The 21241-nt window shown below is 37.4% G+C and overlaps 1 protein-coding gene across 1 annotated transcript; it reads left to right on the forward strand.

Annotated features, from left to right (window-relative positions):
* The first annotated feature begins 9484 nt into the window (after nucleotides 1-9484).
* Nucleotides 9485-14527, forward strand: LOC146325714 (homeodomain-interacting protein kinase 1-like). The gene is made up of 10 exons (XM_084719884.1): nucleotides 9485-9518; nucleotides 11497-11684; nucleotides 11778-11969; nucleotides 12684-12865; nucleotides 12987-13110; nucleotides 13203-13322; nucleotides 13400-13492; nucleotides 13800-13969; nucleotides 14064-14289; nucleotides 14390-14527. Exons 1-10 carry the CDS (start codon nucleotides 9485-9487, stop codon nucleotides 14525-14527), a joined length of 1467 nt encoding a protein of 488 aa, XP_084576010.1.
* The last annotated feature ends 6714 nt before the right edge of the window (nucleotides 14528-21241 follow it).

Raw genomic sequence — 21241 nt, forward strand, 5'->3', positions numbered from 1 at the left:
AAATGGGTATTATATTCACTCAATGTACTCTTTCAATGTAGGTGTTTGAAAGTTATTGTATTGTTGATGGTTCAAGTACATTAGGGATTTGTTGTTGTTCTGAATGGTACTTATACGTTGCTGTTTTTCATGTGAATAATGGCTTTGTTACATTATTGGCTTACATTATTAGTAAGATGATATAAATAAGATGTGAAACTAGTTGTTTGTTTGGTTTTTTGTTTGAATATTAAACTTACTGAAAGATAAGATAGTAATAATTGCTTAAAAAAACATTTAATTAGATTAAACTTAATTAAACCAGTAAGTTAATCTGAATGTACATAGTTCAGTGAGGAATGAATGAGAAACTAACTACTAGTTAACCATTAATAAGTAACCCCTAATCAAACTCTACTGATTAGTTAATGAAAAAAATGAGCGAGACACAATGAGAAACTATTAGTTAACCATTAGTTAATGAGTAACCCATAATCAAACTGTATACAGTTACTAAGGATTAGTTACTAATTAATTAATAATTGGTTAATGAAAAATGAGTGAGTGAACTAACTGTGGTCTTGTTACTGTTCTTGCTGAAGCTGTTGTATCGTTGTTTGTTCTGTCTGTTCTAATTGTGTTTTTATATAAATGTGATTTTTTGTTGTTGTGTGTTTTGTGCCCAGGGACTGTAGCTGAGGAGCTGTGTACTGTCCATGTCAAATAAATTACAGAAAAAAAATATAAAATAATGAATAGTTAATGATTAGTTGATAGGAACATTAGTGAGGACTAAACGAGGAACTACTAGTTAACCATTAGTTGATGAGTAAACCTGAATCAGATTTTATAGAGTCAATGATTAGTTAATGAAAAAAACAGTAAGAATCAAATGAGAAAGTAACTACTAGTTAACAATTAGTTAAGTAGTTAATGAGTAACCCCGAATCAAATTAAAAACAGACGCTAAGGATTAGTTAATATTTAGACAATGAAAGAAAATAGTGAAGAACAAATGATGAACTAACTGCTAGTTAACCATTAGTTAGTGAGTAACCCCTAATCCAGTCTTTTAGAGTTGCTAAGGATTACTTAATAATAACTTAATGAAAAACGAGTTACGAACAAACTGCTAGTCAACCATCAGTTAATGAGTAAACCCCAATCAAAGCTTTCATAGTTGCTAACGATTACTTCATAATTATTTCATGACAAAAAAAGAGGAAGGAACTAACTGATAGTTAAGCATTAGTTAATGAGTAACATCTAATCCATTGCTAATGCTGCTAATGAAATCAAATGAGGAACTCATTAAGTAATCATTAACTAATCATTAGCAACTTTATAAACTTTTGTGGGGAGATTTTATCATGAGAGTATTTTAAAACATGAACTATGAGTCTGTCTGCATTTTAAACCCAGTATCAGTCAAACTTTTGTTCTCATGTTGTCATCCTCTCTGTCTCTCTCTCTCCCACTCTTCTCCACAGTCTCTTGTCCTCCACATCTCCATCTCCCTCTCTACCACCCATAGGCTCATCTCTCCTCTCCCACTGCACACGCTCGCTCTCGCTGGCTTCACTTAATGGCTTTCAGGTTGTCATCCAGCCTTTGATGGAAAGAGCCTTTGAAAGTTCCAGAGGACCGTCAGCTCTCCCCCCACCATGTTAGCTGCTGCTAAATCGGGCTCGGTGGCGGAGGCTGACTTGTCGCTCCTGGAGGGCGAGTGGGAGTCTGGAAGCCGATCAGACGGCCCGGCACTCGGGGGCGGAGGAGCTGCCACCTCCAGCTACCTGGACGCTGAGGGGAGATAGTGGTGCATATGGCAGCAGCAAGCCCTTTAGTCACACCCACACTGACTCACACACACAGACGGCTGCATTCCATCACCCTCTGTTCTTAACATCAGCCATAGTCTCCTTTTCTCTTTCCATTCTGCATTTTTAAAACCTTTCTGTTCAGCAGATAATCAGTTTAAAACTTTTTACACGCTAATTGTTCTGTTATCCCTTGTTTTATGTTAAATATGTGAGTGTTTATACGGGATATAAAAAATATTTTCCTCTCTTATGTGCTGTATTTCTTGGAGTGTGTCTAATCAAATTACCACCCAACAAATTTGAACAACTGTATACACAAAAGATGTTCTAACTGCCATGTCACTGTGTCATCATTGTATGTCCAGTGGTTGTATGAGTACACAACTTAAAACACTGCTATTAGTTTCCTCAGGATCCTGCATCTTTTTGAATGTACTGACAGCATCACTGATGATGTATTGTGAAAGTTTAAAGGGGAAAAAGTGGGTATGTTGCCTAGAGACAACACTGTACAATAGAAGGTTATTCATAGTCAGTGTATTACCTGCAGTAGATGGTGGTTGACACGACCCCAATCTGGAGAAGCAGCAGGAGCACCGGTGTAAGAAGCTAAGTGACATGCTGCTCTGGACAAGGTCAGGAGAAAAAAACAAAAAACAAAACACAACAAAATCAGTTTAAATCCATTTTCTGTAATAGCTCATAAAATGACTGTGATGTTTCAATAGAGATTAAGGAAACATGTGAAGTTGAAATACTCACTGTAGCTGTGGTCTCCCTTTAAAATTTCTATTCTGGACTGGAATGATTAGAATAAATGTTATTGTTTGCCCGTTTCACTTTAATCAAAGTTCAAATTAATGCTGAATGTTCGCTGAATGAGTAAGTGTCTGTTTAGGAGTCATAAGAAATCATTAATAATCTTGTAGAAGGTGTAGATTTTTATTACTGTTAAACTGAGCAAAATGTTAATAGAGTTGGACACTGACCTCCAGTTTCAGAGTGTGTTATTTCAGAGCAGTGAGCTTGTGTTTTCAGGATAACAGGCTGAACTTTACATTTCAGTTATAAACAGCTGATCAACTTACAGTGGAGGACTCCCCACTTGTTATTGTCAATTTATGATTTTGCATGATTTTGCTTCCCAGACTTAGATCATATATTAAACAGGATTTCAACAAGACTGCTGTACTCATTTTACACACGCAGTTGCAACATATTGCTGAGAGTAAATTGTATTCAGAGTATTTCAACTGCTTTACCTTGCTGTCAATAGGGATACCACCACTATGTAAGGCAAATATCACTCTGTCCAAACCAACCAAACTCCATAGATGAAATCAGTAATTTTACCAAATATAATATGAGTTGCCACTATACCGCGCACTATACACACACACACACACACACACACACAAACACACATCTCACCGGCCACACACACTGTTCACATTGAACTGAATGGACTGAACATGGTGTAAATAACAGTGGATTTCCTTCACAAAAGGCTGTTTGACGGTAAAATAAAGTGGTGAAAATATTACAACAGAGAATGTAATTTTTTTTAGGTGGCTAAAATTCATTTTGTTGCTGACTCTGTCCACAGTGCATTGCTCAGCTGCTGTGCTGGTGACCCCACTTCTGCAAACACCTACTATAGACCTACTATAGATAACCCATGCCTATATTTTTTCCTTTAAACTTAGACAATACATCATCAATTATGGTGCAACACTTTTTGCAGCCTTTCAAACATGGTTAAACTCCATCATCTCTCTCCACAAAAATGATCTTTTTTTTGTCATTTTGCAGTCTGGAAAAAAAATAATTCACATTAATAGGCAAGTTAAGTTTTGATTTTTATTATTTATCTTATTTATTCAATGTACTTAATGTGTCAATTGATGGAAAACTGATGAAATGTAAATGTTGCCTTGAAAATTGCCACTATGGCATTACTGTTTAACCAATAAGACAGGGTGTAAAATGCATTGATAATGATACAATTTCATTTTATTCATTGTAAACATAAGCAGTTCTTTTAAAACATAAGCAGTGAGTCAAAGATGGCAGTAACACAACAAATGGTGGCATCATACCGTCTGTCAGGAAAGACACACTAAGAAACTGAAGACAAGCATTTAAATGTAACACAAATGATCAAATACTGTTGTGATAGTTTTGTGTAGGTTTGATAGATTGTTGATGTAAAGTTTGCTGAAATATTCTAACACTCTTTAACACATTCATCCCTGCAGGCTCTTCCACAATGGTGCAACGTTGCCTGAATGTTCACACAAACAAACTCATGACAATAGTTCATTTTTAATCTTTTTTCATTTCAAATAGCACTTTTTAAGTGATGAGGCAACTGAATGTCTTTTTTATTAGATTTGTAATAAGTTTAAATAACTTTTTTTTATTCCTTACCATTCTGCTACGGTCTTGCTTTAAAGAGATAGTTGCAGAACAGTGTTGCAGAATCTCCCAAACAATGGAGGTGAATGGTGACCACACACACACACATTGTCAAACATATATATATATGTACATATATATATATATATATATATATATATATATGTATATATATATATATATGTTTGACACTGTGTGTGTGTGTGGTGTGACGGTGTGCATGTCAGGGCTTTAGGAGACTTGGATTACACCAGACGAGCAGCATGGAGGGATTTTATGTTTTCATTCTGTTATTTTTTATGTTTGAAAACTGGTCACCATTCACTTCCATTGTTTCGGAGATTCTGCAGCAGTTTACTGTGAAACTCCAGCAGTGTTTTACCCGACCTTCAATCAGCATGAGGGTGGGTAGATAATGACTGGATTTTCATTTTTGGGTGGACTATCCCTTCAAGGTAACACACCCTAAATTATATCTTTAATTTTTTTTTTTTTATTATGTTTCTTGGTGTATTTTATGCTGGCATCTCAATGCATACCAAATTCCTGACTATTCCTTTAGAGCAGGGGTATTCAACTAAAATTCAAAGAGGTCCAGTTAGAGAAAATTTCCTAAAGCAAAGATCCAAAACATCATAATGTCTAACTTGTGTTATGAGAGTGATATATACTGAAGTAGTGTAGTAGTTGTATCAACGTCTACATCAGGGGTGTCAAACTCATTTTGGTTCAGGGGCCACATACAGACCAATTTGATCTCAAGTGGGCCGAACCAGTAAAATTAAAGTATAATCTATTGATTATTCTGCCGATTAATCGAGTAATCAGATAAGAAATATTGCATGTTCTGCATGTTTCTCTATTACATTACTTTTGCTTTATTTAAGAACAATGGTAATATACAAAAGAGAAAATAAGACAGGTCTGTTAAATGAACAACTATAAATTGCTAAAGTAAAAATACTCAGTAAAGTAACTTTACTTTTAATGTAGATTTACTTTTACTGTGTTTACTTTTTACCTTTTTTTTCCAAGTACAAAGGTAAAAGTAAAGGTAGTAATGTCTGCAGAAACCACAAACAGAAGAGTGAACTAACTCTTTTAACTGAAACAGTCACCAGAATGTTTTATTCACATTTTTCTTCTGGAGCAGGACAGACGCTCCCAGACCCCCAGAGGACAGGGGACAGAGGACAGAGGACTGGTTTACCAACATGACACCTTTTTCTCCTCTTATGAGTTTGCAGGTCTGTATTTAGTCATCAAAAAATACCAATAAGAATATCATTAAAGTACAACAACAGCAATAAAAATGTTGATTTTCCAAAAAAGGAAACAATAACATGCAAAATATTTAAATTGTAATTAAGTAAAAACACTAATACCACAATGTAAAAATACCTAAGTAAAGAATCTGAGTATTTTTTTCATCACAGCAGGTCAGTGATCAGTGTTTCAGTGGATCAGTGAATAGTTTTATTTATGGCGGCCCGCCACATTAAAAACATCGACACCACGACATGATTTTCTATTTTTGGAGCTATGCACCTATTTTGGTCGCGTCTAGAAGGTAACTCTTTATTTGCACAACTCTTGTGAGATTTGTGTTTGTTATTTCCACTAAAATAATTAAACTTGCGTGATCTTTTGCGGGTCTAGGGTTCCCTTCTAGACACGACCCTCTCTGTCTCTCTTTCAAACTACAGACAGCAGACTGTCTGTAAACAGCACGGTGTTACACTCTGCAGTGTTTCACACAAAGACTTTATTTGTGTGGACACCCAGGTTTGGTTTGTCACCAATTTTGTCATTTTTATGTTTTTAATCAGTCCAAGTCTCCTCCCTCACCTGTTCACTCTGCTGTGAGAAGGTCTGAAAGTTTCTCACAGAGAAACACAGACTCTCATGTTTTACGTTTAGGCCTCTTTATACAGTTGTTTAATTTTATAAGAGCATCTGGTTGGTGATGATGTCATTAACCATCACGTTAGTTTTTGTTTTTGTAATAAACTCCGTCATTAACAACAGTCTCCTCCACACGCAGCTTCTCTGCAGTTGGTCTGTGTGTTTCCTGATCAGATAAACCAGCGGCGGAAAGACTAGAAAAGTTGCGCCAGTTAAAATAGAAGCGTCCCGTCAAAATTTAAAATCTCTTAATAATTTATTGGTTATAGGTCCGGGTCCGTGGCCAGTAGGACATGTTACTTTAAGGACAGCTTTGCTGAGCCTTCTGCCTGTGTACAGTATGTCTCTGAGAGTCCTCTCTCTCTCTCCCTGTGTTCTCTCTCTCTCCCTGAGGGGCTTATTTCAGGAATACCAGCGTATTTCACAGGGCCAATCGCTGCGAGAGCTCGAGGCTGGCTGCCATGAAAATTAAAAAATGCCTAGAGTGCCACCGGCTCTGTTAGTCTGAAACTTAAAAGGCTGCTTGGTTGCTGTAATACACTTATAGGATTTCCCTCAAGGATCCCATGAGTTTTGGGGGAAGATGCGACTCTATCTGGATTTGCAGACATCTCAATTAGTTGAGGAGGGGAAGGCCTCGCAGCACTGGGATACCACCAACTCCTTGTGGAGTTCAGAGCGGACAGGAAGTGGGGGATGAGGACATTCAAATAGCATTAAACTATTTAGGAACAAATACCAAGCTTCTGGGAACTAAGATAGTACATTATTAGAGCTAAAACTTTTTTTGGTGTTGTGTTATGGTGTTGACCTCCTGTGAACTTGGGTTTTCTTATCCAACCTGGGACATCAAAGGCTCCAACCCAAACTTCATCCGGTTCACCTGGAACTGAGAGCACTGACACTTCATCTGGACGAGTAAAATAGTATACATTAATACATCAACTGACCCACAAACTGATGTTGCATCAAACAAAGTCAAAATTATTATAAAAAATCATCATTTTTTAACTTTTTATCTCATAATTTGATCTCAGTTATTTTTACCTCATAATTTCAACTTTCTATCTCGAGATTTTGACCTTTTAACTCATAATGATGACCTTTTATTTCATAACTTTAACTTTTTATTTCATAATTTTTACTTTTTATCTCATACTTATGACTTTTTATATCATAATTATGATGTTTTATCTCATAATTTTGACTATTATCTCATAACTTTGATTTTTTTATCTCACTATTTTGACTTTTTATCTTATCACTTCGACTTTTCATGTCATAATTATGGCTTTATCTCATAATTATGACTTTTTTTTTTATCTCATCTTTATGACTTACCGTGGGGATATTTTTTATTTTCTTCCAAATGGTTCCAAACTACTTTAAAATGACTTTGGGTACACTTATACTTTATGTTTTAGGCTAATTCTACTCTTTAATTTGAGTGTTCAACATTATGGGGAAATAAGCTCATTTTCTTTCTTTCTGAGACTGAGATAAAAAGATGGATGTCGATGTCATGTCTGTGTGTTCAGTACAACACAACAACAAGATTAGCTTAGCTTAGCAGAAAGACTGTGTACAAACTTCAAAATAATAACTATGAATTACAGTTTTTTTTTCAATTGCTGACAAGCATTGGTCAATACTGAACACTTCATACAGTCTGCATTACTAACATGCACCTTGGTCAAACAATCAATTTCACAACAAAAACTCACGCAAACCACCAAAACACTTCATACATGTCTCAAAATAAGCCTGTTCTACCAAAAAAAATTATGACATTTCTCTCTCAGCAAGCCAATTGTCACTCATAACACACTCACTTACTCACTTATGATTTATTATATAAATCAGTATTTCATTATATAGACTAAGAATAACATGTATCAGCTGTACTGAAGTGTGTAACAAGGATGAATCTGAAATATTTTTGCAGATGGTAATTAAAGTTAAAGTAAGCAAACAACAATTACCTGAAATTCCATGGTTGCAATAGTAATTTGATTACAAAAAATACATCACTCATACTGTATTGTACCATCGCCTTTTGTCTGTTTGGTTACAAGACATTAATTCATTTTTCTGTAAACATTCTGCTAATGTCTTAAAATATATTTCAATATAGTTACTGCAGACATGCACAATTGTTTTGTAATTATTGTGTTCTGAATGTGTTTTTAAGAGTTTTGAAAACAGTATACAGTGTGTTACAGGTGGTGGAGTATGAATGAGAAAAAAGTGGATTTTGGGAAGTCCAAAAATGAAGTCAGTCAGTCATTATCTTCTCATCTTCATGCTGATTGAAGGTCGGATTTAGTTTTTTAGTCCACAAAACACTGCTGGAGTTTCACAAGAAAACAGTGTTGCAGAATCTCCGAAACAATGGAAGTGAATGGTGACCAGTTTTCAAATGGAAATAAATAACAGAATAAAAACATAAAATGCCTCCATACTGCTCATCTGGTGTAATCCAAGTCTCCTAAAGCCTCGACATACCAAGCTGGTTAAATAAATGTCATTTACGCCATGTTTTTAACTGGAATCTTCACTGTAGATCCTTAGCTTGGAGCCACGTTCACGTGCACACTGTCTGAACTGAGTGTGTGTGGTGTGACAGTCTGCAGATGACATGTTGGGGCTTTAGAAAACTTGGATTACACCAGATGAGCAGTATGGAGACATTTTATGATTTTTCCAATTGTTATTTTTACACCTGAAAAGTGGTCACCATTCACATCCATTGTTTGGGATGATTCTGCAACACTGTTTTTACTGTGAAACTCCAGCAGTGTTTTGTGGACTGACAAAATATACTCAACCCTCATGAGGGTAAGAAGATAATGACTGAATTTCATTTCTGAGTGAACTATCCCTTTAATACATTTTGTGTTAAAGCAATTAGAAATGATTCACAGTTTGGTCCACATGTTTCACTGACTGTGTGAAGAGTTGTGATTGTGTGACTTCAGTTTTGACCGATACATGTTAGCAATTGGAAAGACTAACATCTTGTATCTAATTTGGTCTGTACACAAACATGAATAGAAAAGGCTACATATTAGAAGTTTTCCCACCATTTCCAAAAAAACAACAACACAGTTTTGTTTTAACTTTTGTGTCACTGCATTCTAACAAAGAGCAGAACAGAATGCAACAGTTCTGTGTGATGTCACACTGTCACACAGGTTTAGGGTTAGAGGGAGATATTTGGTGAACTGTGGACATTTCAGCAAGAGACAAAGACACAACTGAGACAAGAGTCATTTGTATTAGACAACCGTGCATTCTGAATTTTAAAGGAGGTTCTTTCTCAACCCCAGAAATACTAAAGTGAGAATATCTGACTTTGAAAAATGTCCTCGTGGCCAAGCTCATCAGGTAGGAACAGTCAACACACAAAACTGTACATGATGCTGGACGTATCTGCTTTGAAAAAACATGGGGGACACCGATTTGTTCCCAGCTAGGAAGCTTAAAAGTAGTGCCTCATTTATAAAATGGACTCAAGATCAATTTTGATCTTGTGTATGACTTAAGTAGAAAAACAGGTGCAAGTAAAACCTTACTTTGACGTGGAAATGATCTTATCTCTTCACAAAATCTGAACTTGACTGAAGTGCTTATCCTGCTGGTTATGTCACGGTACTGCAGCTTGTGGTGACCGTTGCATCAGCTTTATGAACGATGTGACAGGAATTATCAATAAAGGTGTGACACACTAATAGCTACACACCCCTCAGCTTTGCTTTGGTCTTTGTTTGTCACCCCATGATTTAGTCCACTGAATAATACATGTTGCCTGGCTTCAAACTCAGTATTTCCAGGCATCTATCTTCACAAAATGTTCCAGTTTTAAGCCAAACTCAAACTCGTAGGTTTTGAAATACAACCCATGCTTTTATTCTTTTATTGATTTAATAATTTACTTTTTTGCTTCAGATAAACTTGACTCTCCTAGTTTACTATCTAATTCTCTATCTTTCAAATTCTTCACCCTATTTATTTCGGTGCTTGAAAATCAAATGGCTACAACTGAAAGATTCATATTTATACATGAACAAACAGTAAGGGAATTTTTTTTTTTTATTTATTTCAAAATTTAAGAGTTTGAGTTTGATACAAAACTCAAACATCTAGTGAATTTCTTCTGCCACCTCTATGATCTTGTCTTTCAGAAAGTTTGCTTTCTTCTTTTGATTAATGGCTATTCTCTGTAAAATTTAAAAATAGGTACTTTTTTAAGAAAGAAAGTTGAGAAAACTCAGTATTTCAAGGCAATTATCTTCACGAAATTTTAGAGTTTTAAGCAAAACTCAAAGTCTTAAGTTTCGAAATAAGCTGAGAAAATTTCATTTAATCTTTCACTGATTTAATAATTTACTTTTTTGCTTTAGACAAACTTGAATCTTGCACACCCAAAGAATTCTGTATTTTACCAATTGTTCACCCTATTTCTCATTATTTGGGTGCTAGAAAATTAAATGGCTGCAATGGGAAATATTAAATCATTAAACATTATTCATTCATTCATTCATTTTTTTGAGAAAAAAGAAATTCCAAAATGATCTGTTTCAAAAACTCAAAGATACATGTTTATCTAAGAACAAATAGTAAATTATGTCAAGAAAAGATTATAGGTTGGAAAAACATTTTTTAAAGTTTATCTCAAAACTTAAGAGTTTGAGTTTGACACAGTGAGGACAGTAGCTGTAAAATTATGACTTTTCTCAACTTTCTTTTTTACGGTGTTCCTGATGAAATCCTCATTTGTGATGCTTTTATATAAAGTGAAGCCACTGATTGTAAAGCAGGAAGTGAGTTGAGATTTTAGTTAAAAATGTTCTCTTCAGAACTTATCTAAGGAGGATTTTCTTTATGTTCAGCATCTTTTATGAACCGAACTTCAGCACACCGTCTGAAATGATCTGAAGACTAAGAACAAAACTACAAAACTAAGAACATCTGAGAAATGAGACCCCAGGTCCTTTAATATATTACAGAACAGAGCAGCTCTGTGCTGAGAAGAAAGGACAGTTCTTAGAAATACTGTTAAGAATACACCATTGTTACTGAAGGGCAGTGTGGTTTTGTAGTTTTGACAATTACTTTATCTAAACCATCTGAAATCTCTTTTCGAATCAGTTTTTCTAAAAATAAACGGCACTGTAAAAAGTCCATAAATCTATATAATAATATTTGATACTTCTTCATGTGGTGACACAAAATGACAAGCAAACACTGAAATACAAGGACACAATTCTTGGTTCAGGTGTGTTTGTCCATGTTGTGCTGATTGAATGACCCTGACAGACTAAATGCAAGACTTTACATATTTTCTCTCCATGTTTACCATTTTTTGTCACAGTTATGCTGACAGCACCTGAGGTTCAGACAGGTCAAGCTCTGTTCAGTAGCTCCTGTGCTTACTCTGTTCTGGAGTTTATTGGTGAAGGTTGTTTTGGAAAGGTGGCCAGGTGCCAAAATCTGGCAACAAAAGAGACAGTAGCTGTTAAGATCCTCAAGGATGCCAGGACCCAGGACACAGCGCAAGAGGTAGACATTTGGACTTGATTACTATGATATACAGCACATTTCCTTGCTCAAAGTATGTACTAATTGTTGTCATGTCATCTATTTTCTCCCCAGGTCTCCATATTAAAGGTCCTTAGTGTCGTGAATCCAGATCATGCTAATGTGGTGAAGTTTTTTGAGTGGTTTCAACATCAGGGATACGCCTGTCTAGCATTTGAGATGCTGGACAGGAGTCTCTATGATATACTCCAAGACCAAGACTGGAAACCGCTATCTCTGAACGAGATCCGACCAATCGCTACGCAGGTATGTATTAATGTAAATATGGAGAAAACCCTACCTGTGTCTGTGAGAAGATTCACAGTCGTCCAGGTCATGGAACTCTCTAGAAGCTGTACGAAGGCAACTGGACTTGCTCAGTGTTCTTGACGATGTTTCACCTCTCCTCCAGAAGTCTTCTTCAGTTCAGGCTTCTTCAGACTGATGATCGGTTAGAACTGAAGAGGCCTTTTGGATGAGAGGTGAAACATCTTCAAGAACCTCAAGCAAATCTAGTTGCCTTTGTGCAATTTGTCTTTCCCTAACCTTAATCCTAAACCTAGATGTACCAGTCAGTTTCAGGAGGCTTTACTCTATAAAGACTGAGGACAATCTCCCAGCTTTTATTGTGAAAACTATGTGGAAACAATAAGAGAGTTTGAAAAACAGCATTGCAGAACCTATCCGACCTCTGTAGGGCAGCCCTACATGTTGGGGAAGTGACATGCAGAAGTTTCGTTCTTACTACTGAGGAGAATGGGGGAAGAACACTATTTCTAATGAGGCATGTCCTTGAAAAAATATAAGGGGCATAGATTTGTTAGTGGCAGTGCTCTCCACCATTCCAGCAACTACCTTAGAAATCCCCAGAAGCCAACAAGATCTCGGATTATTTTGTATCACTGGGTTATCCTAAACCATACACAGCAACTTATACAAAATTAAATATTGAACTTGTCCTTTCTTGTTTTGTCTCTGCAGCTGTTGGTGGCTTTGGACGCCCTCAAGGGTCTTGGTATCCTGCATACTGATATCAAACCAGACAACATTATGTTTGTCAACAAGCAGGGCCAGCCCTTCAGGGTAAAATTGATAGACTTTGGTCAAGCCATTTGGGCCTCCAAAGTCCAGCCTGGGATGGTGCTTCAGCCAATTGGATACAGGTGTCTTCATCTGTTAATCTAGCAGAGTTTGTGTCATTTTTCCAAACATCCATGTTGTTCTCCTGGTCCTCAGAGCTTGCTAGCATTTTTCTCAATTTTGGCTCTTGTCTGCTTTCCACAGGGCTCCAGAAGTTGCCCTTGGCCTGCCTTTCACTGAGGCCATCGATGTGTGGGGAGTTGGCTGCATCCTGGCCTTCCTCTACCTCGCTGAAAACCTCTTCCCTGTGTCTTGTGAATATCTGACGGTAGGTCAGCTACTTCAGACAGATGTCCACAACCAAGTGGATACTTCATGCAGAATATCAACTAATGTGATTCTGTACTTTTTTGTCTCTAGATGATGATAATGGTAGAAGTTCTGGGTCAGCCGGAGGACCACATGCTCCGTGCTGGAAAATATACCCAGTACTTCTTCAGTGAGGAGGAGGCTGCTGATGGTCCAACATGGAGGCTCATGGTAGTTCTATTCTCCGTTGAAAGGATTACACAATTTTACTTTTTGAAATGGTTTTTATATATATTTTGTTCATTCAGACACCAGAGGAATATACAGCTGCCAACGATTTTGAACCAGAAGAGCTGAACAGTTTCACTGAGCTGCCCAGCTCCCTGGATGACCTGGTTAATGTAGGTACTCTCTGCTGGATGTGTTCAGAGAGGGAGCTTTTGATTTGCAAACTCCTGTGAGATTTGTTCACATTGTTTCCTCATTGTGCACCTCGTACAAACTAATTATGGCACAAAACACCACGGTAGGCTTAGGGAAAGATCATAGTTTGGAATAAAATGATCACACTCACGGAATCTTTTGCAAGTTGAGGGTTCCTTCCTAGACACAAACTCTCTCTGTTGTATGAGTAAAGACTGAATCAGTGCCAGTTAATTTCTCTGAGAGGTAAAGGGCTGGTTCAGCTGATTCTGTTTCCAAATCCAGATCTATCCAAAAGGGGAGGCTGCTGAATTTGAGGACAGGAGGATTTTTGTGGACCTCATGAAACAGCTGCTGCATCTTGATGGGGATCAGAGAATCTCTCCCCATGAAGCTCTGCAGCACCCGTTCATCACCATGTCCCACCTGACCAAGAATCCTGACAGCAGAGCCTAGTAAGTGACCATGTGTTTCATAGTAGAAATCACATGAGGGTGCATTAACTGATGGCTTTATTGATTCATTAATTGACTATCATACTTGATCCAGCCTGATCAGCTCCCAAACTGTGATGAGCGCCTGCCCAATGGAGGACTCAGCAGACAGGGTGAACATCCCTGCAGCCACCAGGTCTTCAGATGGCATCAAAGCCACTGACAGTCCTGTCACAGGGTCATCTCATGGAGGTCCACTCACTTGCTCATATTACAAAAATCCAACTTCCTGGTCTTCTGATAAAGGACTACCTTCTGTCTCCTATGATGAAGATCCAACTGCCCGCGCTTATGATAGAGGACACCGTTCTTTTTCTTATTACAAAAATCCAGCGGCCTGGTCTTTTGATGCAAGACTACCTTACCTCTCCTATTACAAAGATCCATCTGCCTGGTCCTCTGATGGAGCTCAAACCAAACTCTTCTATGCAGATGCACCAGCTCGCAGGATCTTCTGATGGAGGACTACCTCCATGCTCCTCTGATGAAGATCCAGCTGCCTGGTCTTCGCTAAACTGACAGACTCCACTGCTGGTTACACTAAACTTGCTGAAGAGGATTTGCAGATTCGATCAAATCACAGCATGTCTAGTCATTTTTAACGCTGTCACATTTTCTAAATAAAACTGATTGATTGATTGCAGTGAGACTACATTCATTACATCACACAAAATCTTCTGAATATTCATAAAAAAAACTATAAGAGAAACATCACAAAGGGCTTTACAAGGTTTCATTTTTGGATTCTATTAAATCACAAATTATGCTAGTATGTTTGCTATGAAGTTTCAGCCACCATCTTAGCTTAATTCCTTCACTGTTCAGTGAGGAACAATCACTTTTATTTATTTACTTGATTCTTGTCGCTGCTGATAGCTTGATATTTACTTAAACATACTGAATTTCAGACAGGCCAAATAACAGAATATATTATGTAATGATAATGAATGATTACAGAACAAAATATTTTTATCTCTGACCACTTTTGGTCAGCTTAAATCTCTACCCAGCCATGAATCCAGCTACTACACAAATGTTTATTAAAAAATATAATTCTACATCATTTACATATTGGATGTTTTGTTTGCATCATATTTGATACATTGGACATATTTTTTTATTGATCATGGTCAACTTTTTCTTGTAGAAACAAAAACAAATATTGTTCATTGTTTAAAGATATTTTCAGTTGACACATTTTAAATTTATTTAAAAAAAAAACTTTTTTTTAATTGCACCTTTGGTTAGCAAAAACAGTATAATCATTGTAAAATAAATTGGTCTATATTACAGACAATAATGATAGCCAAGCAACTGTTTTTGTGAAAATCAATTAAAATGACAGTTATTAGAAAGTGCTCACTTAGTAATAAATGTTTGGGACAACCAAGTGATTATAATAAGACCACACTGCATATATTAAAATTACATATACATATCTGAATTTACTCTAAATGTATCTTTAGATGATATTTCAAGCTTTAATTAGTTTATTTTACTGTGTATTTATGATTGTGGTAAGTATAATGCAGACTGCATCACTGAAATTCAATATGATTGAAGGATTTGCACCATGATTTTACTATAAAAAAAGACAGAAAATATTAAGTGAATATAGGTTGTTTCAATCCAGTAAATATTCATATTGAAAATATAATATAATACAACCCACAGAAACTTAATATTTGAGGTAAACTCAAACAAATTCAAAGGTTATTTTTTTGAAAAATAAAACTTGAAAATAATTAGCCTTATCCATGCACATACTGTATGTTTAAATGAGTGAGTGACTTTTACTTACAGGTGAGAACTAAATACAAATACTTTGTTACATTACTTAAGTAGATTTTTCAAGTATCTGTTCTTTACTTGATTATCTGTTTTTTCTCACAACTTTTTACTTTTACTCCCTAAATTATAACACACATATTTGTACAAATATCTGTTTCTACTCCTCACATTTCCAAAAAAGGCTTTTTACTTTAGTTTTCATGCATTTGAGAGGAATTGTTGATATCTTTATTTTGCATCACTGCACATCGCTTTCCAACATCAAGGGTGATTTCATTCTAAATGAATGGGACACTAACACACAAAAGATGATTCCTTGGTCCTGTTGGTGCATATCACACATGACAGATACAACGAGATGAACACAAAATAAAAGATGTAACAAGATTAAAAAAAAAAAAAAAGATATAATGACGAAATAACTAGAAGACAAGAAAGACCTGACTTGATGAAAAAGACATAAAAGACATACCAAGACAAAAATGACATAAGAAGATGAAAATTATTTAAAAAAACATAACAAGATATAAAAGTAACAAGACAAAAAATACATAAAAATGGATTAAGATGTAAAAAGATGAAAAAGAGATGTAAAAAAAATAAAAAAGACATAAGATGAAAAAGCCATAACAAGACATACAAGACAAAACAAGACGAAAAATCGTAACAAGATAAAAAAGACAATAAAAGATGTAACAAAATAAAAACAAATTAAAGGAGGGAGACAAAAATGTAAGATGTACCAAGACGAAAATGACAAAAAAGATGTAACAAAGCAAAAATGACATAAATGTCCTAACAAGACAAATAAAACCAAACAAGAACACAAAAAAGACAAACGCGATGAAATAAAACATAAAATACAGAAATGACAGAACAGACAAAACAAGACAAATACAACATAAAAGATGTAACAAGGTGAAAAAGACAACAAGACGAGAAAGATGTCACAAGATGAAACTGGTGTAACATGATGAAAATGATGCAAAGATGTAAAAAGATGAAACAGACAGGGAGACTTGAGTGCAGAGAAAAGGTGAGGTTCGGTAAGCTGTCCTGTCCTTCAGAGGACGACTTCTTACTTTTGTGCTTTAAGTACATTTCAGAGCCTGCACTTTTTACTTTTACTTGAGTGAAAAAGTTGAATCAGTTCTTCTATTTTCACACAAGTGTGTGTACTTGAGTACAGCATGTGTGTACTTTTAGCACCTCTGCTTTTATGTTTGGGTTGTGTATGAACATGACAGAAGGCAGAGCGATGGCAGACTTATTGCTGGCAGAGGTGAGCAGCAGCATCGGCATGCTGAGAGCACGCAGGCTATTTGATCAGTGTCATTAATGTCTTTTAAATGCTACTGTACATAGCGGCTGGCAGGTTAATGATATTTTAACCTCGACACTCCCAGCCCTCCTCCTCAGCCTCCTCTTCCTCCTCCTCCTCGCCGTCAGCACGCCTCAGACAATTACTGCACTCACGATCGCAGCCTGTTCAATATTTCATACAGAGGTCCATTAAAGACACAAGAGGCTCCTTCTCCCTCTCTCTCTCCTGCGCTTCAAGTTCAAAAAGGCTCGACCGCCCGCTGTTGAGAATGTTAATGATTATACCGAAGTAGCTGTAGGTGTGTGTGTGTGTGTGTGTGTGTGTGTGTGTGTGTGTGTGTGTCTGTGTGTGTGTTTTGAAGGGTATTTTATAATAAGTGAAGCCGACTAACAGCGTGTTAAAGGGTTTGTGTGACTGTTGCTTTTTTTAATCATGTATTAATGACTTGATTATAATCTAGAAACCATACGTGTAAAATTCAAACACACGCCAGGTTGCAAGTGGTCATACAGATTATCACCAGAGGAAGGAGGGAGGACATACACGAAAATAAAGTGAAAAGATAACAATGAAATCTTTATTTGCTTGACTGGAAGGAACAAACTACATGATACACACTTGGAGCTTCCAATCCTCATTAGTGCTTCGCAGATGCACCCCCACAAATAACGCTCACAATGGCACCCACCCACACACACACACACACACGCATGCACACACACAGACGCACACACACACACACACACACAGAGTCAATACACGCAAGAAAAGAAAAGATAATCATTAACATTCTCAACAGCAGGAGGTTTAGCCTTTTTGAACTCGCAGGAGAGAACAAGAAGGAGCCTCTTGTGCCTTTTAATGGGCCGCTATTTGGTGAGACAAGTAGAGGCTAATGAATTAAGCAAAACCTAGAATGGATGTCTATGCTTTTTTAAAGCTTTTTAACTTCCATGTAGCCTCACAGAAACATTGAAACTTGCTATTGAACCTGGGCGTGTCGAGCAAGTTATCTTTAACGTATCTGCAGGGGGCGACATACATTTTCTGATATTTCCAAACACGTCACACTTCTGTCTGTGCAGGGGTGGACTCAGGCTGTCTGAGGGTCAGGGGAGAAAAAAATAAAAAGGGTGCCGGCTGTATGAGGTGGTGGCAAAAGTCGTGACACAGTTCCAATCGCTGGTTTTGATTAAAATAGTTTTATTATGTGACTTAAAGTACAACAACTATGACACCTCTGTTATAAAAAAAAGGGGGAATCTATTAACTCTTTAACCAATTAAAGGCAGGTAGAACATGCTAATTCTCAAGCATGTAGGGCAGGCTGTATGGCACTGCAATGCATTTTGTCCACTGGAAGTGCCCCCATAGAAAGCACCTTACAAATACTGGTCCACTGGAAGGGGACTCTTGAGTGTACTTTACCCTGTTTGGTCCACTGAAGGGCACTCTAGAGGGCACTTCATCATATTTTATCCACTGGTAGGGCATCCTAGAGGGCATTTTATCACATTTTGTCCACAGAAAGGGTGCTCCTGAGGGCACTTTATTGTATTTAGTCCACTGAAGAGCACTGTAAAGGACACTTTATCAGGTATTATCCACTGGATGGCCACCCTGGAAAGCACTTTATAATATTTTGTCCACTGGAAGGGCCAGTGAAAAGTGAAACCAAAAATCAACATTAACATATTTAATTTTGATTTGTCGTTGTCCGTTCTGTTTGTTACTTTACATTACGTTACTTTCATAATTTCTTCTGAAACCAAAAGTCAAAGTTTACTTATTTAAAGTTTTTACTTTATGTTACGTTACTTTAAGTTATGTGTCTTCTGCCATGTGACATGTAGCATAATTACTTTAACCTAAACCGCAGTCTTTTCCCAAGGAACCACATTAACAAAGTGTTAAATATCATGTGACTTATCCCACATAATGGTACAGCCTATTCTTTTGTTTAGGTACGAGGACATATTGGTTAAAATAGCTACATAAGAATATAGCTAGGCACTTATTGAACAGTTACTAAGTACATTCCTACAGCGTCCCAGAGATATGTGAGTATTCAGTGTTAGGAAGAGATTCCACATTTTATCTACCACTTTTAATAGATAAAAACATCATAAATGCCCTCTGGAGTGGCCCAGTGCCCAAGACAACATGATAAAGTACCCTCTAGGGTGCCCTTCCCGAAGAGAAAAAGCACATCATGACTTTCTGCACCACCGTGCACAGCTGGTGCCCTTTTTATTTTTTTATACCCTGCCCTTCAGACCACCACTGGTAATATATGATGGTAATTTTCCTACCAGGGCTTTATAAATATACAGACACCATTGCTTATTGCGGCTCTCTGTCCGAGAAGACCAACCGACCTCAGCATGATACCTCCACTCTTCTGATTTCTGTCCCTGTCCCCTTCAGTTTCATTTATCTTGACTGTCTCAGGTCTTGCTCTACATTTAGATCTGTACGGCCTCCTGCTTTTACTCCAAATGTGCGCAAATCTTATAGTTGATGGTTCTGATCTACTTCAAGTTTGTCAGTTGTCACTGCTACTGAGGTCTGCTGTGAATGAAGAGCTTGAAATGTTGCTTCGTTTTCTGGAAAGCAAGGAAGAAATCAAGTAATGTCTGCAGCAATCTTGCATTTTATTTTCATCCAACCTCACAGACGTAGCTCCTCCAAAGCAGAGGCCCTCGTCTTGTTTATCTCCTGCCTCAGTCCCTGAGCCTTCTCCCCCTCCGCTTCTTTCTCTTTTCTCTATCTCTGACATCACCCTCTTTGCAGCTCCCCCCCATATGTCTGAGCCACTCGCGCTTTATGAACAGCTTGGGAGTGAGACGAGGCTTCAGTCAGTGAAAGTTCAAAAGCAGCCCACTCTCTGTCAAGTGGAAATCCACTGGAGGGATAATCCTTGCCTTCTCCATACTGACTGAAAGAGACAGAACGAGAGGAGAAGAAGACTAGCAGGAGAGAGAGAGGAGCGAGGGAGTATTAGCCGTCCACCAGACTGCAGGAGAATACACAACAACGCTCCATAGTGCTGCCAGTGGTCAAAAACTCTATAGGGCAACTTTACAGAGGAAATTCACAGTAATCTGTTGATTCCACTAGGCAAAGCACGTTCGCATTTTGATCCGTCCTTAAGTTCCACTAGCAGTAGAGCCTTTTGCCCATCATATTATGTGTACTTGCTAAGATTTTCTTGATTTGGTCCTATTTCCTTACTTTTTGTGCTTTTGGTGTGAATAAGCAGGTTTTTTATTTAAATAGTTTCTTTTCTCTTTGTCTTTATGATCTTGTATTTTGAAAACTGACCAAATTCCGAATTGATGCATATCTGGGAACTCACCAAGCCGCTGCTGGTGGAATCACAAGTATTGTGTCGAATGGCCACTATCGGCTCCAGCTGACATGGCAAAGTCGTAACACATTGCAGCCGTGCCTGGAGGAATCAAGTAGTAATACTCCAGGACACTGCTGAATGTGGTTTCAGGTACAACGGAGCACACTATTGACTACATCCATCAGTGATATGATTGTGATCAGAGGTGAAATAATCTTGAAACTTCCAACCAGACAGGGCAGTCACTAGTCTGACTCACCAGGTGCACACTAAAAGTCCCCAGGAAGCAGTTGCAATCTACATGCTGAAAACGGTAAATTAGTACCTGGGACGCAATTGAGAGGGACGTAAAAAGGGTTACAGCTGTCACCTTTTCTTTTGCAGTGATTTTAATTCCAGAGCTTAATACCAAAATAAGTTCCCCCTTGACATTATTTTGCAGCAACACCATCACTGCATCCTGGGCTTAGTGCCACCCAAGACGTTTGTGATTGCGGGGACCCAGACCTTTCTCCAGTGCTGAGAACTGTGCATGGTCAATGTCTCTCTGTATGGGAATGGGTAATTTGCCATTTACCAATTCCTCTTTAAAGTGGCAGTCTTGTACACACCAGTAGTTACTGCTGGTAACAGCAAATGTGGTTTAACAGGACAGGCAACAGAATTCTGGGGGCAGCAAAAGAAACTACTGTGCTTTTAATGATGGAGTCCGTCAGTAACCGGGTTCCCATCATTCTGTGATGTGATCTGACTTTATGCTGCCTAC

The sequence above is a fragment of the Lutjanus erythropterus genome, chromosome 6 (genome assembly GCF_056507025.1).
Source record: "Lutjanus erythropterus isolate fLutEry1 chromosome 6, fLutEry1.hap2, whole genome shotgun sequence".
NCBI lineage: Eukaryota > Metazoa > Chordata > Actinopteri > Lutjaniformes > Lutjanidae > Lutjanus > Lutjanus erythropterus.

What these genes read in the sequence shown, in the direction of transcription:
- LOC146325714 (XM_084719884.1), top strand. Translation starts at nt 9,485, where the DNA reads ATGTCCTCGTGGCCAAGCTCATCAGGTAGGAACA. An exon ending in TCCGACCAATCGCTACGCAG is followed by an intron (nt 11,970 to 12,683) that starts GTATGTATTAAT and finishes TTGTCTCTGCAG; the next exon opens with CTGTTGGTGGCTTTGGACGC. An exon ending in CCCTGGATGACCTGGTTAAT is followed by an intron (nt 13,493 to 13,799) that starts GTAGGTACTCTC and finishes TTCCAAATCCAG; the next exon opens with ATCTATCCAAAAGGGGAGGC.